This window comes from Colossoma macropomum, unplaced genomic scaffold, assembly GCF_904425465.1.
Source record: "Colossoma macropomum unplaced genomic scaffold, Colossoma_macropomum, whole genome shotgun sequence".
NCBI lineage: Eukaryota > Metazoa > Chordata > Actinopteri > Characiformes > Serrasalmidae > Colossoma > Colossoma macropomum.
The window spans coordinates 19,736,015-19,757,359 of NW_023494808.1; the positions used below are offsets into that span (position 1 = coordinate 19,736,015).

General features: G+C 38.0%; 1 protein-coding gene across 3 annotated transcripts in view; it reads left to right on the plus strand.

The window, feature by feature from the left end:
- gpm6ba (glycoprotein M6Ba) overlaps positions 1-21,345 on the plus strand; it is a 59,735-nt gene extending 38,390 nt beyond the window's left edge. For 2 of the 3 annotated variants that reach the window (XM_036557166.1, XM_036557164.1), the window contains exons 2-7: positions 8,622-8,808; positions 10,152-10,308; positions 12,157-12,325; positions 13,865-13,938; positions 14,558-14,623; positions 17,784-21,345. In XM_036557166.1, coding sequence (XP_036413059.1) covers positions 8,622-8,808; positions 10,152-10,308; positions 12,157-12,325; positions 13,865-13,938; positions 14,558-14,623; positions 17,784-17,936 — 806 coding nt within the window. In that variant the 3' untranslated portion in view covers positions 17,937-21,345. Of the gene's footprint in view, positions 1-8,621; positions 8,809-10,151; positions 10,309-12,156; positions 12,326-13,864; positions 13,939-14,557; positions 14,624-16,380; positions 17,411-17,783 lie in introns of those variants that run through there. The other variant, XM_036557167.1, reaches the window with a different exon arrangement.

A 21,345-nucleotide genomic window follows, 5' to 3' on the forward strand; every position in this document is an offset into this window, starting at 1 on the left:
GTAAAAAAAATAAAACAGAGACTAACAGAGAGTAACAATGCTCATCGAATTGTGGGGCCTTATTCATAACTGTGTTGACTGTGTGGGGTTGTAAAATTTCACGACTGAGAGAATAAATACCCAGAGGAATAAATATATGAGAGAGAGAGAGAGAGAGAGAGAGAGAGAGAGAGAGAGAGAGAGAGAGAGATGAGTTGGGCACTCTCTGAACCCTGAATTCTGCTTTAATGAATAGCTCATTGATTTCCTTTTACAGCTGGAAGCAGCCCTGTCCTCTCCTGCGTGTCTCCACCCCATTAATGCACTTTCATTGCAGATGAATGAGGAATAGTGCAGGCTTTTCCACAGATGCCCTTTAGGGGTCTTGTAAGGAGGTCTACAGAATGGAACCCCCATTCCAAAGTTCACACTTGCGGTTTTGTGTATATGTTTGTACATTCATGTGCTTTCCGCTAAGCATTCAAGCATGTCCCATTTCTCAAACGTGCAAAATCACAGTGAACAAGACCACACTAAACGTACCATTTTCCCAAATACAACACTGAAGCACAATTGGGCCAAGTATATGCCTTACAGTTCACCATAAGTGTCACATAAGTGTCCAAGTAGCCTCTTTCTGCAGGCCCCCTAGTGGCCATTCCACCAGCGGAATGGAAATCAACTTGGATATTTGTAATTAATATAATCAAATAAAACACTTGGCTCTCTGTGTGTGAAATGTTTGAATCTGTGATGAGCTGCTAGCGAGCAATAAAGAATGAAGAGGGGGGAAGAGAACCCACCTGCTCTAAAAACAATTCATAACCCACCACGAAGACAGCCATGCTGAGAAAAAACAGACAGCGCAACTGTAGCTGCCTTCATATCAAAAAATCGTATACAACTGCCACAAAAATTGCAAGAAACAATTAATTCAACTAAGGGACCTCTCAAACAGACGGAGTCGCATTTAATGGCTACTGTGAAAAGGGGTTGCAAATGTGGACTTTACGACTGGCAGTTAGTCTATTTAACTGTTAACTTGCTTTCATTTACTTTGTCTGAAATATGATTGAAGACTGGGTTGCTTCTGTGTGCTCAGCAGTTTAGGGTTATTTAGGAGTTATTATTTGTAATAGAATTGGTAAATATTGGCTTTATTTTTCTAATTATACTGCAGTACAGAGACATTAGAATGTACTGCGCTCAGTTCTTGTAAATGAAGCGTCACCTTGACAGCAAAAATTAACTTGATCATTAATCAAAGTCAGATTCCAAATAAAACCTAACTTCATAATTTGCATCCAGAAAAAATCCTAGCCATGGCAATATCATTTTCCAGCAAAAATTGGACTTTGAATCTGTGTAAAATATCGAATTATGGAAGTCTGGTGGTCTGCAGGCCAATTTCACTTCCCAAGGACCCTCGGGCAGAGTTAGCAAGTTAGCACGTTTTCATTATCATATGAGCCATTACAGTCTTCAATAAATACCCCCTCCCGCTCACCAAAACCATGTGACTGCATTCCTGGAAATATTTTGATATGGTGGCTCTGGGCTTCATGTATCTCTCTGATTAGACTCCATTGCCTGTATTATATTGTGCTGTTCTTTTGGGGTGTATATCAGATGTTGTGGGGTATTATCTCGTCCTGCTGGACTGGCAAACTCATGTGAGCGCTTTCAAGTTGTGTTCCTGTGTGGACACAGAAACCATGTGCTGGTGTGGATGAAGAGTTTTTTTGAAGACGAAGGACAAAAACTATGTTTTTAAAGATATCCAGATGTGTGTGGACGAGGCGTGAATCAGTGTTACTTATTGCTACCCCAACAACCACTGCTAGCTCTCAGGCCTCTGCTGGAGTGTGTGTAGTGAGACAGCTAATGTCCCTGGCACTTCTGTGTTTGCCTCATTATTTCATTAGCATTAATGGGATAGATCCATTATGCAATGTTCTCTGTGCTCTTATGCAACCGCTCACCTGAGAGCTTCTGCTCCTCACTTAGCACCCACTGCCTCATAGGTTTAACTCTCTCCTATCATACTTTCTTTATCCAAGCCTCGAAATGAATGATATTCTGACTTTTTGGCAAATCTAAACTTGGCTTTACACTCTATTGGAATCTCCACTAAACGGTTATGGTGTTAGTTCGAGGGGATCATTCACACATGTCAGTATAAACAGTATACAGACCCATATCATGGAAAACAGAATTTTTGAAATAAGAAAGAGTTTGATGTAGTATGTAAACATATGTAGTATGTCCCATTCATTCCACAGTCAACAGCCTGTATTGAATTTATTGTTTTTATGTTGTCATGTGTATATCTGCCTATACAGCCCGCAGCAGATTAGCTCCACCCATTCTTGCTGATGTTATAAAGAGTATTTTAGCTTGGGCTTGTGCTTTGTAATGAGGGCAGCCAATCACTACAGAGCTCATTTACATACATCAGCCTTAAGGGCACAGTTATGAAAAAAGGCTCTTTGATTTAACACATAAAGAGAGGTTGAAAAGTGGTCATAGAACAATTAATATTTTTGATATATAAAACCACACATACTGTGTAAGAGGACCTCAGGGAAAAAATACAAGACAAATATAGGATATAAGCTTTAAAAAGAAGAGTTTATTGCCATTAATTGCTTAGTAGGGCTGTCACAACAAAATTTGACATTTAAATATTTGACAAATTCAAAGAAAAAAATGCACATTTGAATGCAGAAAGTGTCCATTCGAAGCTACCTCTGCCGTTGGATGTCACTAGCAAGGGGAATTTATGGAAAAGTCATTCTCAGATATACGTTGAAATAGGCCTGTGCACCTTTTTTGACGACAGCCTTGCTGGTTCCAAGCAATACCATGTGACTTTGGTAATTTATGTTCACTATCCCCTAATGGATGTAGGAGACATGACATTGAAATCTGACGTTTACTACTGTTACTTATCTTACTTATTTTTTTGTGACATAATGTATTTAAAATTTGAATATTACTGCTGTCGCCACAAAACCTTGTATCTTTATTTTTGGCGTTTTTCAGTTTTTGACATAATTTGAAAATGCCTGTTGCCCTTTACACTGTATATAAATTTCATGTGGCCAAAAATGACTTGGAAAAAAGTCTGGTTCCACTGACTTACATTAAAAGTAAAGAAGTTTTTTTTCTTTTTCCTGTAAAGTTATCATTTGGAGAGGTTTTGTTCCAACAACAGCGATATATTTTAATATTTGACGAACATACAAGGGTACGAAATTGAATTAGATTTTTTATCCCCACTGATGTTCATGTCGTTCCTTGTTTTATTTACCAAAATTCTCTGAAATCTCAGGATCTGAGAACCATTTGAATGGCTTGGTTGCTCTGGATACTGCCCCTAGCCTGATGCAGCATTAGTCTCTGCTATTCTTGTTGTTTGAACAAAGACTTCAGCTACCTTCTAGCCAAAGCACAAAGCTAATGTCATTCCTCTAATCATTTTTTGACCGTACAGTAAAGGATTTCCTGACAAAAGGAAAATGCCACTTTCCAGAGCTCATTCACACTGCTGCAATTAGGAAGTGCTAAGGATACCGATTGAAAAGAGTTACCATGGAAACAGCAAAATGGAACACACGAGCGTGCAGTCGTAACGCCCTTTTCCCCCTCACTCACTGTGTGTATGTGAACAGCTATTTTTAACAGCTATTATATAAGGTTTTAAATGCTCATAGAGGATGTATCTCCCCTCTTTTGTCTCCATTTTGTCCCTCTCACCTTTCCTAACGCTCACCCGCCAACGCTAAAACACCCTGTCATCTTTCTACCGTTTACCATCCTCTGTGCACATCCCTCCATCCCTCCAAACTCCTAATCCAACCAGTCATGATGTATGTGAAACTATTATTCTTTTGAATTGCCGTCAAATGATCACCTAAATCGACTGGTTAATGTATCAGATGGTGTTTTATCTTTGTCTGTAAATGGCCTGTGCTGAGCATAGCACATCACTTTAGAATGCATTAAAGGGCAGCATCAGGGAACAGATGGTTATGTATATTCAGGGCAGCTCTATCCACTGTAAAAATAAATTAGCATCGCTAATGGGATGAGCGGGTCATAGGGCTCGGAGCTTTCAAGGGCTGACCTTTACGTCTGTGTTTTCTCCTGGATTAGTTATGGTTCTCGGCTTTGTTCTGCTTACTGGCCTCTCTGAATTACCATCAAGGTATGAAGGGAAAAGTAAAGCTTCTGCTACCGTCAGAACGTGCATAAGCTTCTTTTTGTGCTTCTGAAATTTACTTTGTAAGCTGTCGTTAACCTAATTTGTTACAGTGGTCATCTGAGGGTGCAATGGCAATGTGTTGTAATGGATCAGGACCCAGTTTCTGTAAAGCAGTGGTCACCAAATCTCCCCCTGGAGATCTACTTTTCTGCAGACTTTAGTTCCAACCTGGAACTTATATGCCACGCCCACTTTGCCTAAAGTTAATGCATCTGATCCAGCCAGTCAAGGACTTCTGAAGAAGTTAATTAGCTGGAGTATGTGTGGCAGAATGTGGTTGAAACTAGACTTTACAGGTAGGTTGATCTACAGGACCAGGGTTGTTGGCCACTTCTGGTGAACATATGCAAATGGATTTTCACTCTGCTGCTTTCTGCCCCAGAAATGACAAAAGGTTAAAAGATTTATGCATCTTTTATGAAGAAGGAGAAAATCAATTACCAGAGTCATTGGATAAGATGTAGGGCCAGATGTGTTCTCGTGATGAAACATATGAAATTTCAGGCTAAATGTGGCTGGGAAACCAATCCAGCACCTTGAGAAGGCCGATGTTGAAGTTGAGGCCGATGGTGCACTCGTTAACATTGTCCAACAGACAGCAACCCTGTCGTTAGCACATGGATGTAATGTAAGTTAGCATGACTGAAAGGTTCCCCTAAAAACTCATTTAGCAAGCAGATGTGTTGTATGTGCGGAGAACACATTACATGTGGTAAAAATAAACCTCTTGGAAGGGAAAATCGTTCTCCGGACATTAAAACAACCCAGGCATTTTTGGGGTGGAATTTAGAGGTGGGCATACTTTTGTTAGCGCTGAAAACTTTAATAAGTTCTCTGCAGATGTGTATTCTCGTTATGAGACCACGTCTGGCCCTAGGAGACTAGTTAATGTACACTATGGCCCAGACCCAGATTAAGCCAAGACTAAAAAGAATTTCCACTGGTGACTAATTACCAATCAGAAGGGCTGTTTTGATTCTTTTGGACATGAGTATCTAGTAGAAGATAAAAGGCAGGGAAAAGCACAGGCCGATAGTGAAGCAGCACCGCTTATTCAATATTTAACGTTCCACAGGGTCCCGTCAGGTGTGAGGTTGAAAAGTTTTGAGTGAGACTTAAAAGTTGACAGAGAACAGAAACTTGCTTTCCCTGTTTTTCTCTGAGAGAGAAGTTTTAGAAATGTACACTTTTAAAACTAAATGTACTAAAAAGGTTCTTTAGAGCGACATCTTAGAAGAACCCATTGTAGCTCCCTGAAAAACATTTTAATGGTTCGTTCCTTTTAGAGTTCATAGAACCTCCACATAATGTAAATGTAGTAATTCTATACCAATTAAAGGTTTTCCTAGAAGCATACTTTCAAGCCAAGAACCAATTAGGTTGAGAGAAGGTGGCTTTGTGGTCTTCAGTTTGGTTTAAAGATTTGTTCAGTGGTCATACTTTGTGTCACTGTGGTCACATTGTGGTTAGAATGCATATCTATTAGGGTGTTATCTTATTTCTCAGCACATGTAGCAAAATGCTTTGCCTTGTAAAATACTCAAAGCTGCAAGATACACAAACTAATTGCAGTAAAGGTGGGCAATATGATGCTTTTATCATTATCATCATGAATTATGTACTTAAAAACACTTCCCAACTGCATGTTTCACTGCACATTTCAATAAGTGAGTGTAATGAGTCCTGTTTAACTGGATTTAGTGAAGTGCAGTTTGTGAAACATTGAATAAAAATGTAGTTGTAGGTATTTTTAATACTGTAGTATATGGCACTACAGGTTCTGTTTTGGCTGTTGGAACTTATTATACCTCATGATGCATGTTGTATATCATGTAAATGTCTTACAGAATCGTGATATAATATTTTTACCATATCACCAACCCTGATCAGTATTAGGTATTTTGGGACTTGCAGGTAGGTCTGCATTACAACAGAAGAGGTCACGTAGTATGTAAGCACTCTGGAAATACTTAGTGTTTCTTCAGATTGATGGAGGTATGCTGTAAATGGTTTTATATAGAACCTTTTCACCTATTGCTGAGCTTCCACCCTGCCAATCAGTGAGCTCCTCTAAAATATAAATGTATGGAACGTGTTCATTTGGCCAGTCAGCTATGGAATAGAAATTAGACACGATATGAATACCAGGCCAATGCTCAGAGTATAACAAACAGTGCAGTTCATGAACAACTGTTCAGTGACAGAGTTTTTGTTATTTTGGCTCTGTAGTCCAGCACAATGGATTGGAAATTAAGCAATGACTATGAGGTTTAAGTGCTGAATGAAAGCACTGATTTGCTTTTCACATCTGTATGAACAATATAGGATTTTTTAATACTTTCTTCCTTTTATTCAGCACATTTGGCTTAAAGGAACCGACATCAAGCAGACAGAGTAACAGAAACTAATATTCAAAATTGTGTTCTCAACTTGTTTTGGTTAAAAATACTTTGCCCACTCTTAGCTAAAAGGGTTCTACAGTAAGCACCCTTCTTTGGTGCTATTTAGAACCTTTTTAACAGTATTAAAAAGCATTTTTCGGGTTAAGTGTTACTTGCTGGTCTTTCTAAGTATCAGCACTGACTCTGGCAGCATCTTAGCTCAAGAGTACTTTTGACTGTTTGTACTAGCTAGTATACATTCTCGAACTGGACAACAAAGCACTTTTGTAAGTTGCTCTGGGGAAGCGCGTCTGCTAAATGCCGTAAATGTAAACATTGGCCCAGTTTAGTGGTTTCCATTAAGTGCTACGCTTGCTGAAAGCCTTCATCAGAGTGTGCAATGAGTCAAGAAAAGATGATATCTGGCAATTGCTAGGAATTCTCCTTGCAGCTAGTGTATTACTGTAAATGCTACTGAAAGGAAACTTTTCACAGTTAGCAAACTGCAGAGGTCGTGTAACGCTAAGCTAATGATTATGTGGTTTATTGCACAGCCGTGCTTGCAAGTAACAAGGGCTGAAGATCATCCAATGTTCCTAATTAGCAGTCTGTCTATGTGAAAAATATGATTCACACTGACAGAAGTTCTTATGATTGTAGAGATTTTACAGAGCACTGATTGTCAGCCTAATACTGCATGACTAGTGTGTGATGTCCTGCTCTTCGTGGATAGCCAGCTGATTTGATCTGACATGAATCTGTCAGAATGAGGTGTCAAGACACTGATTACATGAGTTTCACCTCTGGGGGTGCCAGAATTTTCCACCACAACCAGAGAATTAGAAATAGCTTGGATGCTTCTAACCTACATTGTTAAACCATGTGGAGGAAAGCTTGATGTAGCAGTGAAAATGATATGGATACCAGACCTGGGCTCAGAGTTCAACATACAGTGCAGTTCATGAACAACTGTTCAGTGTTGTTGTTTTGGCTCTGTAGTCCAGCACAATGGAATGGAAATGTAGCAGTGACTATGAAAGAGTGCAGAATCTGTATGAATATATGGAAATTTTCATAATTTCATCCTTTGTGTTCAGCACGTTTGAGGAACCAAAATCAACTTGAAAATGAACATAAAATAGCATAAAAAAATTTGTTTACCATAATTGCTTAGGTTGAAAATTCGTCTGTACACTCTTAGCAGAAAGGGTTCTATATAGTAATGAAAAAAGGTTCTCTGACATGTTTCAATAATGGAACCCTTTTTGGTACTATGTAGAACCATTTTAAAAGAGTTCTTTAAAGAAGTAAGCAGTTCCCTTTTGTCACCACGTCTATCAGTCTGTTACAGGTTAATCTTCGTCTTTGTCCACAAAACTTTGTCCCAGGCTGTCGTATTTGAGAATGTCTTATGTCGTTCTGTTCATTGGGGTTTACTGGTGTTTTGGATCTTGTTGTGAACTTTTTGAGGCTGTGATGATCCTCTCCTCATGCTAATCATATCTGTCATAATCTAACCATATATTTGCCTACATCCTGAAGAGCATCTCATAGCACACGTATCTATATTAACCCCTTAAAATCCCAGGCTTACTACATACTAAGGCTTATTATTAAATGCCATTTAAGGGGTTAAACACTTCTTGCATAACCATGGATGCTTTACAAGAGTTTCTCAACCATTTACTTGCTTTTCATCTCCATCGATTTAGTTTTCTGTGATCATATGAACACATGTGACACAAACATCTGGATTCACAGAAAATACAGCCCATTAGAAATGTGCGTATCCTGCCCTCCATCCGTCCGTCCATTGGAATGTGGTAGTTTTTCACTGAGGAGATGTAAACGTTTCATTACAGGTGTCCCTTTGATAAACCAATCCAGTCTGAATAGGTGTGTTGTTAGCCACATCAGTGTATTTGGCTTCATTATCCCAGTAACATTAACACCTAGTGAAATCTAACACACTCTTTTCTTTTTTCCCGCTGCAGGTTGCTTGGACTGCTGCATTAAGTGTCTGGGCGGGGTGCCGTACGCCTCATTGGTGGCCACCATCCTGTGCTTTTCGGGAGTGGCGCTGTTTTGTGGCTGTGGGCATGTGGCACTGACAGGCACTGTGACTATGCTGGAGAACCACTTCTCCCGCATCACATCAGACCACGCCACCCTCATCAACGTGTAAGTGTGTGGGGGTGTGTGTAGTGGGGGTGGGAGATGTCACAGCTTGAGAAGTGAGTGATGGGGGAAAGTATTGCTGCCTGCTCCAAGAGGTTGATAGGAAATGACCAAGGTACGAAATACAGGGGGTCCTGGGGGAATCCGGGATCCCCTAATTATCCCTTGAAACCCCTGAATGTCTCAAAATCAAATTTCTGTGGCGTCCTGGAAATTACAGTATTATATTACTATTATTATATTATAATTATATAGTATATAATAAATATAATTACCAAAGACAGAAGCTCGCCAATTGTGTGTGAAGCAGCTAAACAGTGACCTTTCCCTGAATTTGTACTATCTATATATATATATAGATAGATATATAATGCTTTACTCACAATTGGCGAGCTTCTCTTTGGTATTCTTAACTAACTACAGATGCAGCACTGGTGTGCCTCAAGGTGGCGCTGTAGCAAACTGGTTCACCCGATTGGTCCATCATAACCTAGCAACTGTAACTATGCCCAGGATAGGTAGTCAGAAAAACTTTACGGCGGAGCACACCAAAGACAAGAGTTACAACACAGAGATAAAAAGGGCAACAGTGACCTGTTATTTGGCTAATAGTGAACCCTCATTCACTTACACTGTTAAACCTCACAATTTGATGTTCACTCATCTTACTTTGTCTTCTCCAACAGTCAGCATTAAACTCATCAGCTTCATCACATATTCATATTCATCAGCTATAACAGCTCACTTTTGCCCTTTTTTAATAATGTACTATAACTGCTTATTAATACTTTTTAAAGCGTTTATGACTTAACTAATAACCATTAACAAAGTATTTTTAAACCATTCATAAACGCTTTATAAGGGTAGTCTTATTTTAAAGTGGTACCTTTATGTTTAATGTAAGTATACTTAATAATCACTGGTGAAGCAAAGGAGAAGGCGAGAAAGGGAAAAGTGAGCGCCTCAGTGAGTGAGATTGTGTTCTGGGTTTAGAGCTCAAGTGTCATCATGCCTCTCCATCTGCTACAGCCTTTGCTTACGTGCCTGTATATGTGTGACCAAGTACTAGGGCCAAAAATGGACTGGAGTGAGTAATGTGCTCCAAAAAATTGTCACTGAATATAAGCATATAGACATCACAGCCCTGCTGAAGCACAGTGTTGATATTTCTGTTCCTGACAGATTCAGTTCCTGTAGAGAAGGAATGGGTTATTGCTTTTGACTTCAGGGCTATATGCATTTGTTTTGGATACAGACTATGCATAATGCAGCACACAGCTCTGTCTCTCTGTCCCACTGTTGCTCTAAATAACATTCTCTTCTGTGTTGTCTTGTTTTCTGTGCAGTGTTCAGATTCTGCAGTACATCATTTACGGCATCGCCTCTTTCTTCTTCCTCTATGGCATCATCCTGTTGGCTGAGGGCTTCTACACGACCAGCGCCGTCAAAGAGATGCACAGCGAATTTAAGACCACTGTGTGTGGCCGCTGCATCAGTGCCATGGTAAGAGTGGAGATACACACAAGCATGCACATGCTCATTATATTGTTCATTATAGTTCATTATAAAAGCTCAAATTTCATTAGAATTCTTTTTAAAGATACACAGAATGCACAGTGCTGACTGGACTATATACACAGTAGTGCTTACACACTATAGAGAATATAGAGAATATAGTAAGTCATGGAATGGGGACTGAACTATTTACGCAGGACTATTTACAGAGTAGTGGAATATGCTCAATATAGACTGTACTGGAATATTCACAATATAGACCGTTGCGGAATATAGTTATTTGCACACAGTATAGACAGTAATAGAATATAGACAATATAGACACGACTGGAATATAGACAATATAGATTGTACTGGAATATAGATGGTAATGGAATATAGACAATAGATAGTAATGGAATATAGACGACATAGGCAGTAGTAGAATATAGATAACCTAGACAGTGCTGGGATATAGACAATAATGGAATATAGACGATATAGACAGGAACAGAATATAGACAACATAGATAGTACTGGAATATAGACAGTAATGGAATATAGAAGACAGACAGTAATGGAATAAAGACAACATAGACAGTACTGGAGTATAGACAACACAAACAGTAATGGAGTATAGACTGTAATTGAATATAGACAACATAGACAGCTATGGAATATAAACAACATAGACAGTAATGGAATATAGACGACAGACAGTAATGACATAGATACAATGATAGAATGTAGACAACACAGACAGTAATGGCTGTTTACACTACTATTTACACAGTAGTGCAATATAGACTACAAAACAATACATAAATCTTTTGTTATTATTATTAGTATTAGTATTAGAATGTGTACTTATAATTCTAACATTATTATAAAGAAATATAATGGAATAATCGACTCATAACATCACAAAATTGATGTGGTTGAACTGCTACTTTCAGATTTGTGCATCACGATGCACTGGTGCATTTTACACCCCTAGCACACACACAAACACACACACATATACACATACTACATACTGTACACATGCGGGCCAAGCCCAGCCCCGGAGGACTGTTCTGGCACAGTTAGTACTATGTAGCCTAATTCCTTTAATTGCTACAGATGTCCAGTAACATCAGTCTTTAAAGCCTTGCAGGCATGTGTGTGCGTGTGTGTGTGTGTGTAAGTGTGTGTGTGTGTGTGTGTGTGGTTGTGTAAGTTCACATGTGCCACTGTTGTAATCCCATGGATAAGGCCTTAGTCTTAAATAGGCCATCATATTAGGTCATATTCCAAATAAGCATTAAGACAGCGATGGCTCATGACAACACTATAGTCGTTAGTTTGCTAAACCAGTCATTAACATTCATTTAATGTAAGGATTATTAAATTTAAATGCAATTTACATTAATTCAGTCGCATTTCAGACAAAGGATGCTCTACTGAGACCACATCGAGGTCTAGATATATTACTGTTGTTTTGCTCTATGTATTAAATATAAGTAGTTACATAAGGATATATAGTTACATTTCATTTTCATTTTGTATTGACAGTTTCAAGTCAATGAAATGGACTTTTTTACTATTTGTTTTGATGTTGAAAAGTAATAATTCAAATCATAATAGATTATCTCTTCTTTCACTTAAAAACCCAAAGAATTAGAAACAGCACTTTCCACAAAATTTCTCTGCTTGCTTCAATGAGTTATGGGTGAAAAATAGTTAGTACAAATTGTAACATGCTTTTGCTGTTGCTGGTAATAACTGTACCTCCTAAATGCTAAAGTGCATATATTCAGACAGTTGTAGTGGCCATATGAATGGACAGTAAACTCATTCTCTCCGTTTTTATCTCAGTTTGTGTTCCTGACCTACATCCTGGGCTTGGCTTGGCTGGGCATCTTCGGCTTTTCCGCAGTGCCTGTCTTCCTCTTCTACAACATGTGGACCACATGCGCCGCCATGAAGTCTCCCATCGCCAACCTCACCTCTGTGGACAACATCTGTGTGGACGTGAGGCAGTACGGTGAGTGAGTTCCAAATGTTCTACTGCAGGTCATTTTACAGTAGGAGAGAAGTGAGGAAGTGAAAAGCGATACAGCTACAGCGCTGTGGCATAAATGTGATTTGGAATGATCATCAGTAAAGACATTAAAGGCCTTCATTTGTTGGTGGTGTACAGAAAGATCCCTAAGCTTGGTGCCCTCATGAGTCCAAAATATGACCTCAAAGCATTTTTTGGCATTAAAAGGTTCAAGTACACTAATTTTAAATGAGCCTGAAATTTTTCAACTAAACCCAAATATAGCCTGAGAACCTTCTGTTTGAGACTGACCCAACCCACAGCACTGACTGTAGAATCTAAACCTGAATGTAGCCACAACCAAATTCTTTCTAAATTCTAAGGTGAACCCATTTTAATTAAAGTAGTGATAAACACAAGCTAAATTCCAGATTTCTATTGTGCGAGAGTCTGGTGGGTTTCCTTGCTCAGTGTAGCCAAGAACTGCCTGCTTCAACCGGAAAGGGCCACTTGACTCACATGTAAACTGACCAGCCACAGACTCTTGTTTTAGCTTAGCATATAATAGATATCAGGTACTCCGTTTACCTTTGTGGAGTGTCTGAGGTTGAGACTAGACTATGAGAAATATGGACTTGAATTTGATCCTGACCTGAATTCAGAAAATATCTGAGAATTGATGTCCAAACCTGACCACATCTGCAGTGAATAGACATTTATGACTGGAGGTATAATGACTGGAGGTATAATGGCTTATAGAGTGCTAAACCAAGGAAAGGACTGTACCCTCAAGTCTGTGCTTTGTTGCAGAGGGACCATAATATACAGTCTTATGCAAAAGTTTGGGTACCCCTAGTCAAATGACATGCTTTATTCATTTTGATTTAGAAGATTTGTTCACTTATTTTCTCTAAAGTCAACAAAACATGTCTTTTGTGTTGGGTGTTCAAACTTTTGCATAAGACTATCTCTTCTCATGGGCACCAGTGCACCCCTGCAACCCAGAAAGATAAGCGGTTTAGATGATGATGATGATGATGTGTGTGTGTGTGTGGGTGTGTGTGTGTGTGTGTGTGTGTATCTCTTCTCAATAATACATTGGTTCATCCAGGATCATAACGCTTCTATTTACAGAAATTGTATCTACTGCTTCTCCATGGTAAAAACAATATGACAGTTCCAGTTTGGAAATTTAAACACTTTCTAATTTCCAATTGGGATAATCTATGCAGTGGGGGATAATTCACGTTTTTTTATTTATACATTTTATAAAGCTTCTGTGGTGAGCAGCAATTTTGTAATGGAAAAAACTCTTAAAAGGAATGGAAAAAATGAAAACAAGGAAAGCTTTTTGAAAGTGACAAATCTTTAGAGATCTTTAAGTTGAGATTTAAGAAGAATGTGTTATTCAGTGCCCCTGTTTTGGATTTGTTGTGATGAATGGAGCAGGAAAAATCAGAAGGGTTTATATTCTTTTCCTTGGAAACAAAACTTTGAAATGCTTTCTTGAAAAGTAATGTTTGTTGTTTTGTCCTGCGTCAGGAGTCATTCCTTGGAATGCTGATCCTGGTAAGGCATGTGGACAAACCTTGGCTGACATCTGTAACACCAGTGAGGTAAATTTAAACCCATTTTACCTTGTCTTAACTGTATAAAGCTTTATAGTAAAGCTATAGTACAGTTGTTGTATTAAAAGGCCCATATCATGTAAAAATGATGTTTTGTTGTTTTTGTTTTTGAAATAAGAAGTCACAGTAGTATATACAGTGTATTAAAACTGTGTGCCAAAAACAGCTTGTTTTGAAAGCATCAGTGAACACATTTACAAGTGGCATACAGCAGGTTAGCCCACCAATCATGTTTGAGTTCAGACTGCTTTTTGGACAAGGCTCAATACACAGCAGCCATTCAGAACAAGTGACATGTGCCAGAGTCTGAATACCCCCGGTCAAATTACATTTTGTTGATTTTCTAAGTGAAAATAAGTTAACACATTGTCTAGGGAGCAACTCAAATATGGCATTTTTCTGCAAATGTTAGTGTACAATTTCTATAGTTAAACATATTGGAAGAAAAATTTAATTTAATAAAAGAGCAGTTAGAAAAATGAATTACTAAAACACGTCTGCCTCCATTTTATATGTTGCACAGCCTGGGCCTTTTAGAGACTGAATCTTTTAGTGTAATAAAGCTCCAACATGACGTCTGTCCTTCCTTACTTTCCTGCCTTTGCAGTTCTATTTGTCCTACCATCTCTACATTGTTGCGTGTGCCGGAGCTGGAGCCACTGTGATTGCACTGGTAAGGTTCCAGTCTTAATAAGTCCATTTACAAGCCAAAAGACACAATATTTGAATTTGTTCTTTTTAAACCTGTTTTGTCCACATGACGTATGTTTACATACCATAACATTGCTGTGATTTTAGGTGTTGTGTTTTGGGTCTTTGAGTCATGTTAGGACTACTGTAATGTTTCAGTTGTATTCAGTTCAGTATTCAGCTCTGCTTAAGAACATTCCTGTTTATCTCAATGACGTAATTGCATAGTTACATAATGCTCAGTGTGCTTGAGTATATGTGACTCCCATTTACCCAGGACTATGTTTAAGGGGATAGTTTGATGAAAAATCACATTTACACAGTTTTCCCCACATGTACTCGATCAGCTATGAAAATGTTTGGTGTTAGTTATACACTGGAGCCTCGAGGCTAATGTAGCGAACAAGTAATGAAAGTTTATAACCCAGTAATTAGCATTGGATTAAAATAGCATGAAGCTAAATTGCTAAGTCATAGCACATTTGCCTCAAACCATATTGAGTTGTTATGCAATCTCTAATAGACTTGCTTCTGTATAATATATTGTTTCTATAAAAATAGACATAAATACATTGCATTGCCAGAAATTTGTCCATACTCTTGTATTTTTATTGGTAACAGTATGTCATACAGCGTCAGTAACTACATTAGCAAGTCTATTTAAGATTACTTAACAACTGAACATGGTTTGAGGCAGGTGTGATGGCTTAGATATGTATTTATGTTGGAGCATCAGGGCAGAAGAAGATGCAGAAAAACACTGCACGTATGGGCAAATGCTCTTTATTGAAACAGGCACTTCAACAAGGAGTCTTTACAAACGCTAGAAATGTGCAGTCCAGCACTACCCCAAAACGAAACCATGTAGGGGGTAACGCGGGATGGCACAACATGCATAGAGGGTAGACAAAGTCACACACAAAGCCCACCCTCCACACAGTTTAACAACCCAACAACAACAGCTACAACAACCATCTTTCTTCTACCGGGAACTTGCCACCTCCTGAGAGCCACTTCACACCCCCTAAGCTCCCCATGGCAGCGCGGCCTATGGCGGACACCACAATGTGATGATAGTTGGTGAACCTAAGCTTCCATTCCTTTTTAGCTATATTAGCCTCATAGTTCCAGTTCAAAATTAAATCACTTTACAGTGACATGATACATATTTAATGGCAATCAAATGGTTAAAAATGAAAAGAGAAGAGAGGACCTTATGGCATGGTGCAGCTTGAAGATGACACACGTTTCTGTACCAGAAAGTTTTCCTCAGAAAAACAAATTTTCATCATTTCTTTGTCCATACAAAGATGTTGGAGTGTGAAGTTCACTTTTACATCATATAAATGTTTTTCGTCATGAGAAATTGCTTAAATATGTTGCCTAAAAGCAACATTGTGCGAAAGTGGAATGGATATAGTGTGTAGCATGTGAAGTGTCAATAATGTAGCCACTTGAGAGAACACTGCAGTTATTGTTTAGTATTTCATTCAGAATAATTATTTTTCAATAAGAAATGATTGCTTATAAAAAATCTAAATTATTTTATGTACGCAGTGTTAGTGGCTAGAAGCACATTGCTATAATAATGTGTGGCCTAACAACTCTATATGTTTTGAGTCAATACTCCTCAAAAACTTTAGGTATAAGGGGAAAATGTGTAAATTTGATTCTTTGCCCATCTATCGCTTTAAGATCCATGTCACCCACTCGCTCTGTTCTCTGCTCTCTTCCTCCCAGCTCATCTACATGATGGCCACCACGTATAACTATGCCGTGCTGAAGTTTAAAAGCCATGACCACTCCCACACCACTAAGTTTTAAACCGGAGCTTTCGAGAGGGCAACCGCAAAGTGTGGACAAGTGCTCTGACAGAGAGAGAGAGGAGAGGGGGAGGTAGAAATGGGTTGAGGGTTAGAGAGAAAAGGGAGGTAGAGTTAAGAAAGAGTACTACTGACACCATGGACCATACAGTAGCTTACTGAGGATTACGTTGATCATCAGGATGATGTAGTGCAGTAAATCGTTTCTCGTTTCTTCCTTGTCGTAATCAAGAACGGTGTGTTCCTAGATGAGAAAGCACATTTAATTCATTGACCCTGTGTTCTGCCATGAATTTCTTTGTTAATCCTCATCTCTGTTCATTTTGTGTGTTCAAGATGACCAGTTTTACGCCTTAGAGCTTTGCCGGCCAACTAGGTCCCATAAGGCCTCTTGTATTAACGTGTAACTCAATGCCAGTCCACTAGATGGCGTCTGTCCTGTAGAATTTAATGAATAGAATTAAGCTCAGGCAAGTAGTATCAGGCCCAGGATCAGTATTCAGGGACATGTTCTGTCCATTGGATTATACAGTACACGCCCTGAGGCACCAGTATTCAAGGCGATGGTCAGGTAGAAATGGCAGGTCAAGTGCTGTAGCTGTGCAGAGTCTATCTAGCGTATATAACACAAGGTGAATGGAAGGGCAATAGGAATGTTTCGTTTATGGTGTTATGATTCAACTTCGATCTTCACTTTTTGTCAATTGTACCTGTGAAGGGCATGAATTGTACTTTACACTGATCCTGAGAGTATTTTATGTTTTGCAGAACTGGGACTAGTAAACACATCTTACTATTAGCGCCTTTATTGTGGTGTTCAAACACTGACGTTTGGCTTTGCCTGACAATTTTTTGTTCATGACGTTCAGATGTAGTTTGGCTTCCAGACCAGTAGAGGCACTTTTCCAAGTCATAATGATGCGAAAATAAACATTTAATATGTAGAACAAGAACTCTCTGACTTGTTATTTCAGCAAACGAATTGCAGATTGTCGTGCATTCTTTAGCGCTTAGCACTGTTGTTGGTTAGCTACCCATTCATCATTCCTTGTTTGCTAACTCATCTTACATCGGTTACGTAACCATGCTTCATGTGTTACTGCATACTTTAATTAACATTCATTATATTAAATAGGTTTCATTAAGATTTTATCACTAATTGTAGTCTAAAAAGCTAGCTAACTGAAAGCTAGCAAACTAACTAAGTGTAGCTAGCTTTGCCTAACTAACCCACTTACTGCTAATCCACCTCCTTTCCCTACCTCTTTCTCTCCTCTCTTTTTCTTCTCTCTGTTTTTTCTCCCTTCTACTTCTCCACAGATCCACTATCTTATGATCCTGTCGGCTAACTGGGCATATCTGAAGGGGGCGTGCCAGCAGACCCATGCCTACCAGGACATCAAGACCAAGGATGACGCCGAACTGCAAGATGTGCAGTCGCGCTCTAAGGAGGGCCTCAATTCTTACTCATAAACAAGGCGAAGTCACGCCACATGCTGCGAAAAATTATATCTTTCCAAGAGAATACATCTTGAATGTAGGCAAAATATTGACCATTGCTGATTATATCTTTATTGTAAGATTATTATCAGATTATTCAGTCTATTTCTATATTTTTTACCTATTTTAAGTGACATTTTCACACTGCACTGCCAGATACTTTTGCTTATTTTAAGAAATAATGTTTGAGGGAAGTAAATTGTGACTGTCAGACAAAACCTCATATCTTTTACAGAAGGAAAAAACCTTGCCTTTGAATGGGAATTCATTTCTATTGGTCGATTCAGCATCAAATTTGAGTATAATGTAATATGCAGCTGCCAAATTATGTAAAAGAAATTCAAAATGACAAAAATGGAGATACAAGGCTTTGTTGTCTCAACAGCAGTTTAGTCGGGTAATTTCACCTGATTGCCTAAAATACGATAATATGATCTAAGTAGGTGAAATTATTTTGTAATAATTTTACACTAATCTCATAATGAGAAATGCCAAATATATGGCCTACATTCAAGATATTTTCTCTTGCCAACATATAATTTTTTCCAGTGCAGATCGACTTAACCCTCCTTTTAACCCCACAACTTCACACACATACACACACAGAAATACAATACAATGCTAACTAACATGGCCTAGTAGTGCGCTGCAACAACAGTGTGTTATAACAATGCAGTTATAAGCAGTTACGACCACGGTATGACATTGGTTATTGGTTTTATGTAAAAGTTATAAGAAATGACAGAATCCATTTTGCAGATTGTGCAGTTAATGATGATATAGATGTGTTTTATTCGATGTTGGTAAGGTTGTATGAAAATGCATGTGTAATTATTTCAGTGCTCGTTGCTAATGTCTTAAAAAAATATATTGAAAGTGCTGAGCCGTGCTCGTAACTGGGTTGTCTCTGGCTTCATGACGCACTGTTGGAGTAAAGCACTACCTCACAGCTGTTACTGTCTGCACTAACACAATACAGACATTTTGCAGGAACTTCCTTTTTTGGTGTTTTATACATATATAAATATATATAAATGTGTGAAAGTGTACGAATGTTGTTGGTTTTTTTAATACTTAACGTATGCCAGGTTTAATATGATATTTCTCTGGTCTCTTTCTCTCTCTTTCTTGGTTACCACGACTTCTGTTTTTTTTCCGAACTGCTTTTTTTGTATTACTAACCTTCTTTCTTTTTCTTTTTTATACTGGTACTTGATACATTGCACTATTCTAAAATGGCAAGACTATAAACACTTCTCTAAAAAGTGTGAATTTCTTGGTAAATTGTTGTTAATTATAACTCAAGAAAAAGGAACGTGAACTGCGGAATAATTCTACATTGAAAAAAAATTGTTCTTTGAATTTGCTAGAGTGAAGCTTGTACATCAGTTGCACATGAGTAAAATCACTATTATGAAACTGGATAGAACTGGTTCTAAAATCTGACTGGCTGAGGCAGGTTTGAAGCTGGGGTAAAATACATCCACCTATGGCTGCACATCATCAACTGAATTCTGTATTCATGCAGCAAGTTGAATACAGCTTGGCAGCCATAGCCTACTCTTAGCAATCTGTACTGTTTATCAGTGGAGTTGTTTACTGTGATTAATATCAATAGAAGCCTAAATTAAATTACCTAATAATTGTCAAATTATCGTATTTTAACAACACCTCCTAACATAGAATCATTATTATTGCTTTATACACTGCATAGTACATAATGATTGCCAACCTTTAGTAAATATTGTATGTATTTACTTAGTTTAGTCAATGATATAATATATTTTATTCATGTGAAACTGATATACACAAAAAATGAGGGCACTGGTTTGTTTGTGTAATATAGTAGTATTAACATAGTGACAAAACATTGCAATTTATGTTGATAAAGTAATTAATATTAAATTGGAAGGAGAAATAATAACGTAAACTACACAAACAGCGTTATAATCTGATTACTTAGAACTGTATGGAGTATTATATTCTCAGTGGAAACAAAAGAACTTAGAGGCACAGAGAGCATTTAACTATTCCTCATTTCTCCTCAATTGTAGATGTTCTTTGAGGGGCAATGAACACTTCTTCTTTTAGTGGTCCAAACACAGATTATTAAAGCAGTGAAACTGCACTGAATTTACCTGATTCAGACGTGAACATCATTTCCACACAAATACAATCTATTACATTAAACCAGTTATTGCCAAAACAAAGGGAACTGAAAGGCAAATCGTGGTTAAAGTCAACATGAAACATTTTCTCTTGGGGGAGGTTAAGCTGTTAATTGGCTTCTATTATTTTTGCTCTGCCCACTGGTGCACAGTGATGCAATCAAAAATCAGTGGAGTTTTAGAGATGGGTCAAAAATCAGTACAATTCAATCGAAGATTTAAAAAAGGTCAATTTTCATTCCAATATGACTTTAATGTAGTATATTTGTTGTGGAAATGATACAGAAAGAAGTAAATTCAATGCATATTTTTTCAGAACTGTTCAAAAAAAGGATCTGTAACAGATTATTAAAAATACATTCAACTTTGTTTATATACATGCTTTCGATACTGGTGGTTTATTTTTTGCTGTCTTCTTGTGGAACCTTCTCATGGCTGGCTTGATGATATTTACCGAGAGTTTTTGTGAGCTGATCAGTGATTTCCTTCAGTATGTGGATATGTGTTATCCCGAGACCGCCACGTAAAAAAGACATGACAGGAATTCCATGATTTTATGACTGAGCCTTGTTTTCACAGTGTGTGTATATATATATATATATATATATATATATATACAGTATATATAGTTAGTGGTTTTTCTCTCTTCCTCACTATGGATTCTCACCACAATTCTCTTTTTCTTCGCTCTCGCTTTAAAAACGTTGAAACACTAACTCTTCTTTCTGACGTCTCAGAACTCTTAAGCATGTTAGTATTGTCCATACCGTGGTATTTACTACCGATTATAAACTGTTCTCTTGCTGTATGTTCTGTTCTGTTAAAGGGACGTGACTGCAGGGATGTGCCCACTACTTCTTTATTTTTCTTTTTTTGCCCTGTTTTTGTATAAGAAGATGTGTGCCTGAATGTTCTATCGTTCCCTCGTTATTGCATGAAGGAGAGATAATATTCTATTTTTTTTTCTTTCGCGGTTCCATAGGTGATGTGTAGTCCACTGTTCTGACGAACTATGGTAGACAGTGTTTCCCCCCTTTACCCCGCCTACCCTCCCTTTAAAAGAAAAAAATAATAATCCATTGTACGTTGATGGAAATTGTAGTCCTAGATGTTTCATAGTCCATTTTATTTGAAAAGTCAAATGTTTTATGAATCCTGTATAGTGATGATTTTTGTAACCTTCTCTAGTAAAATAATATTTTCTATGATCGACA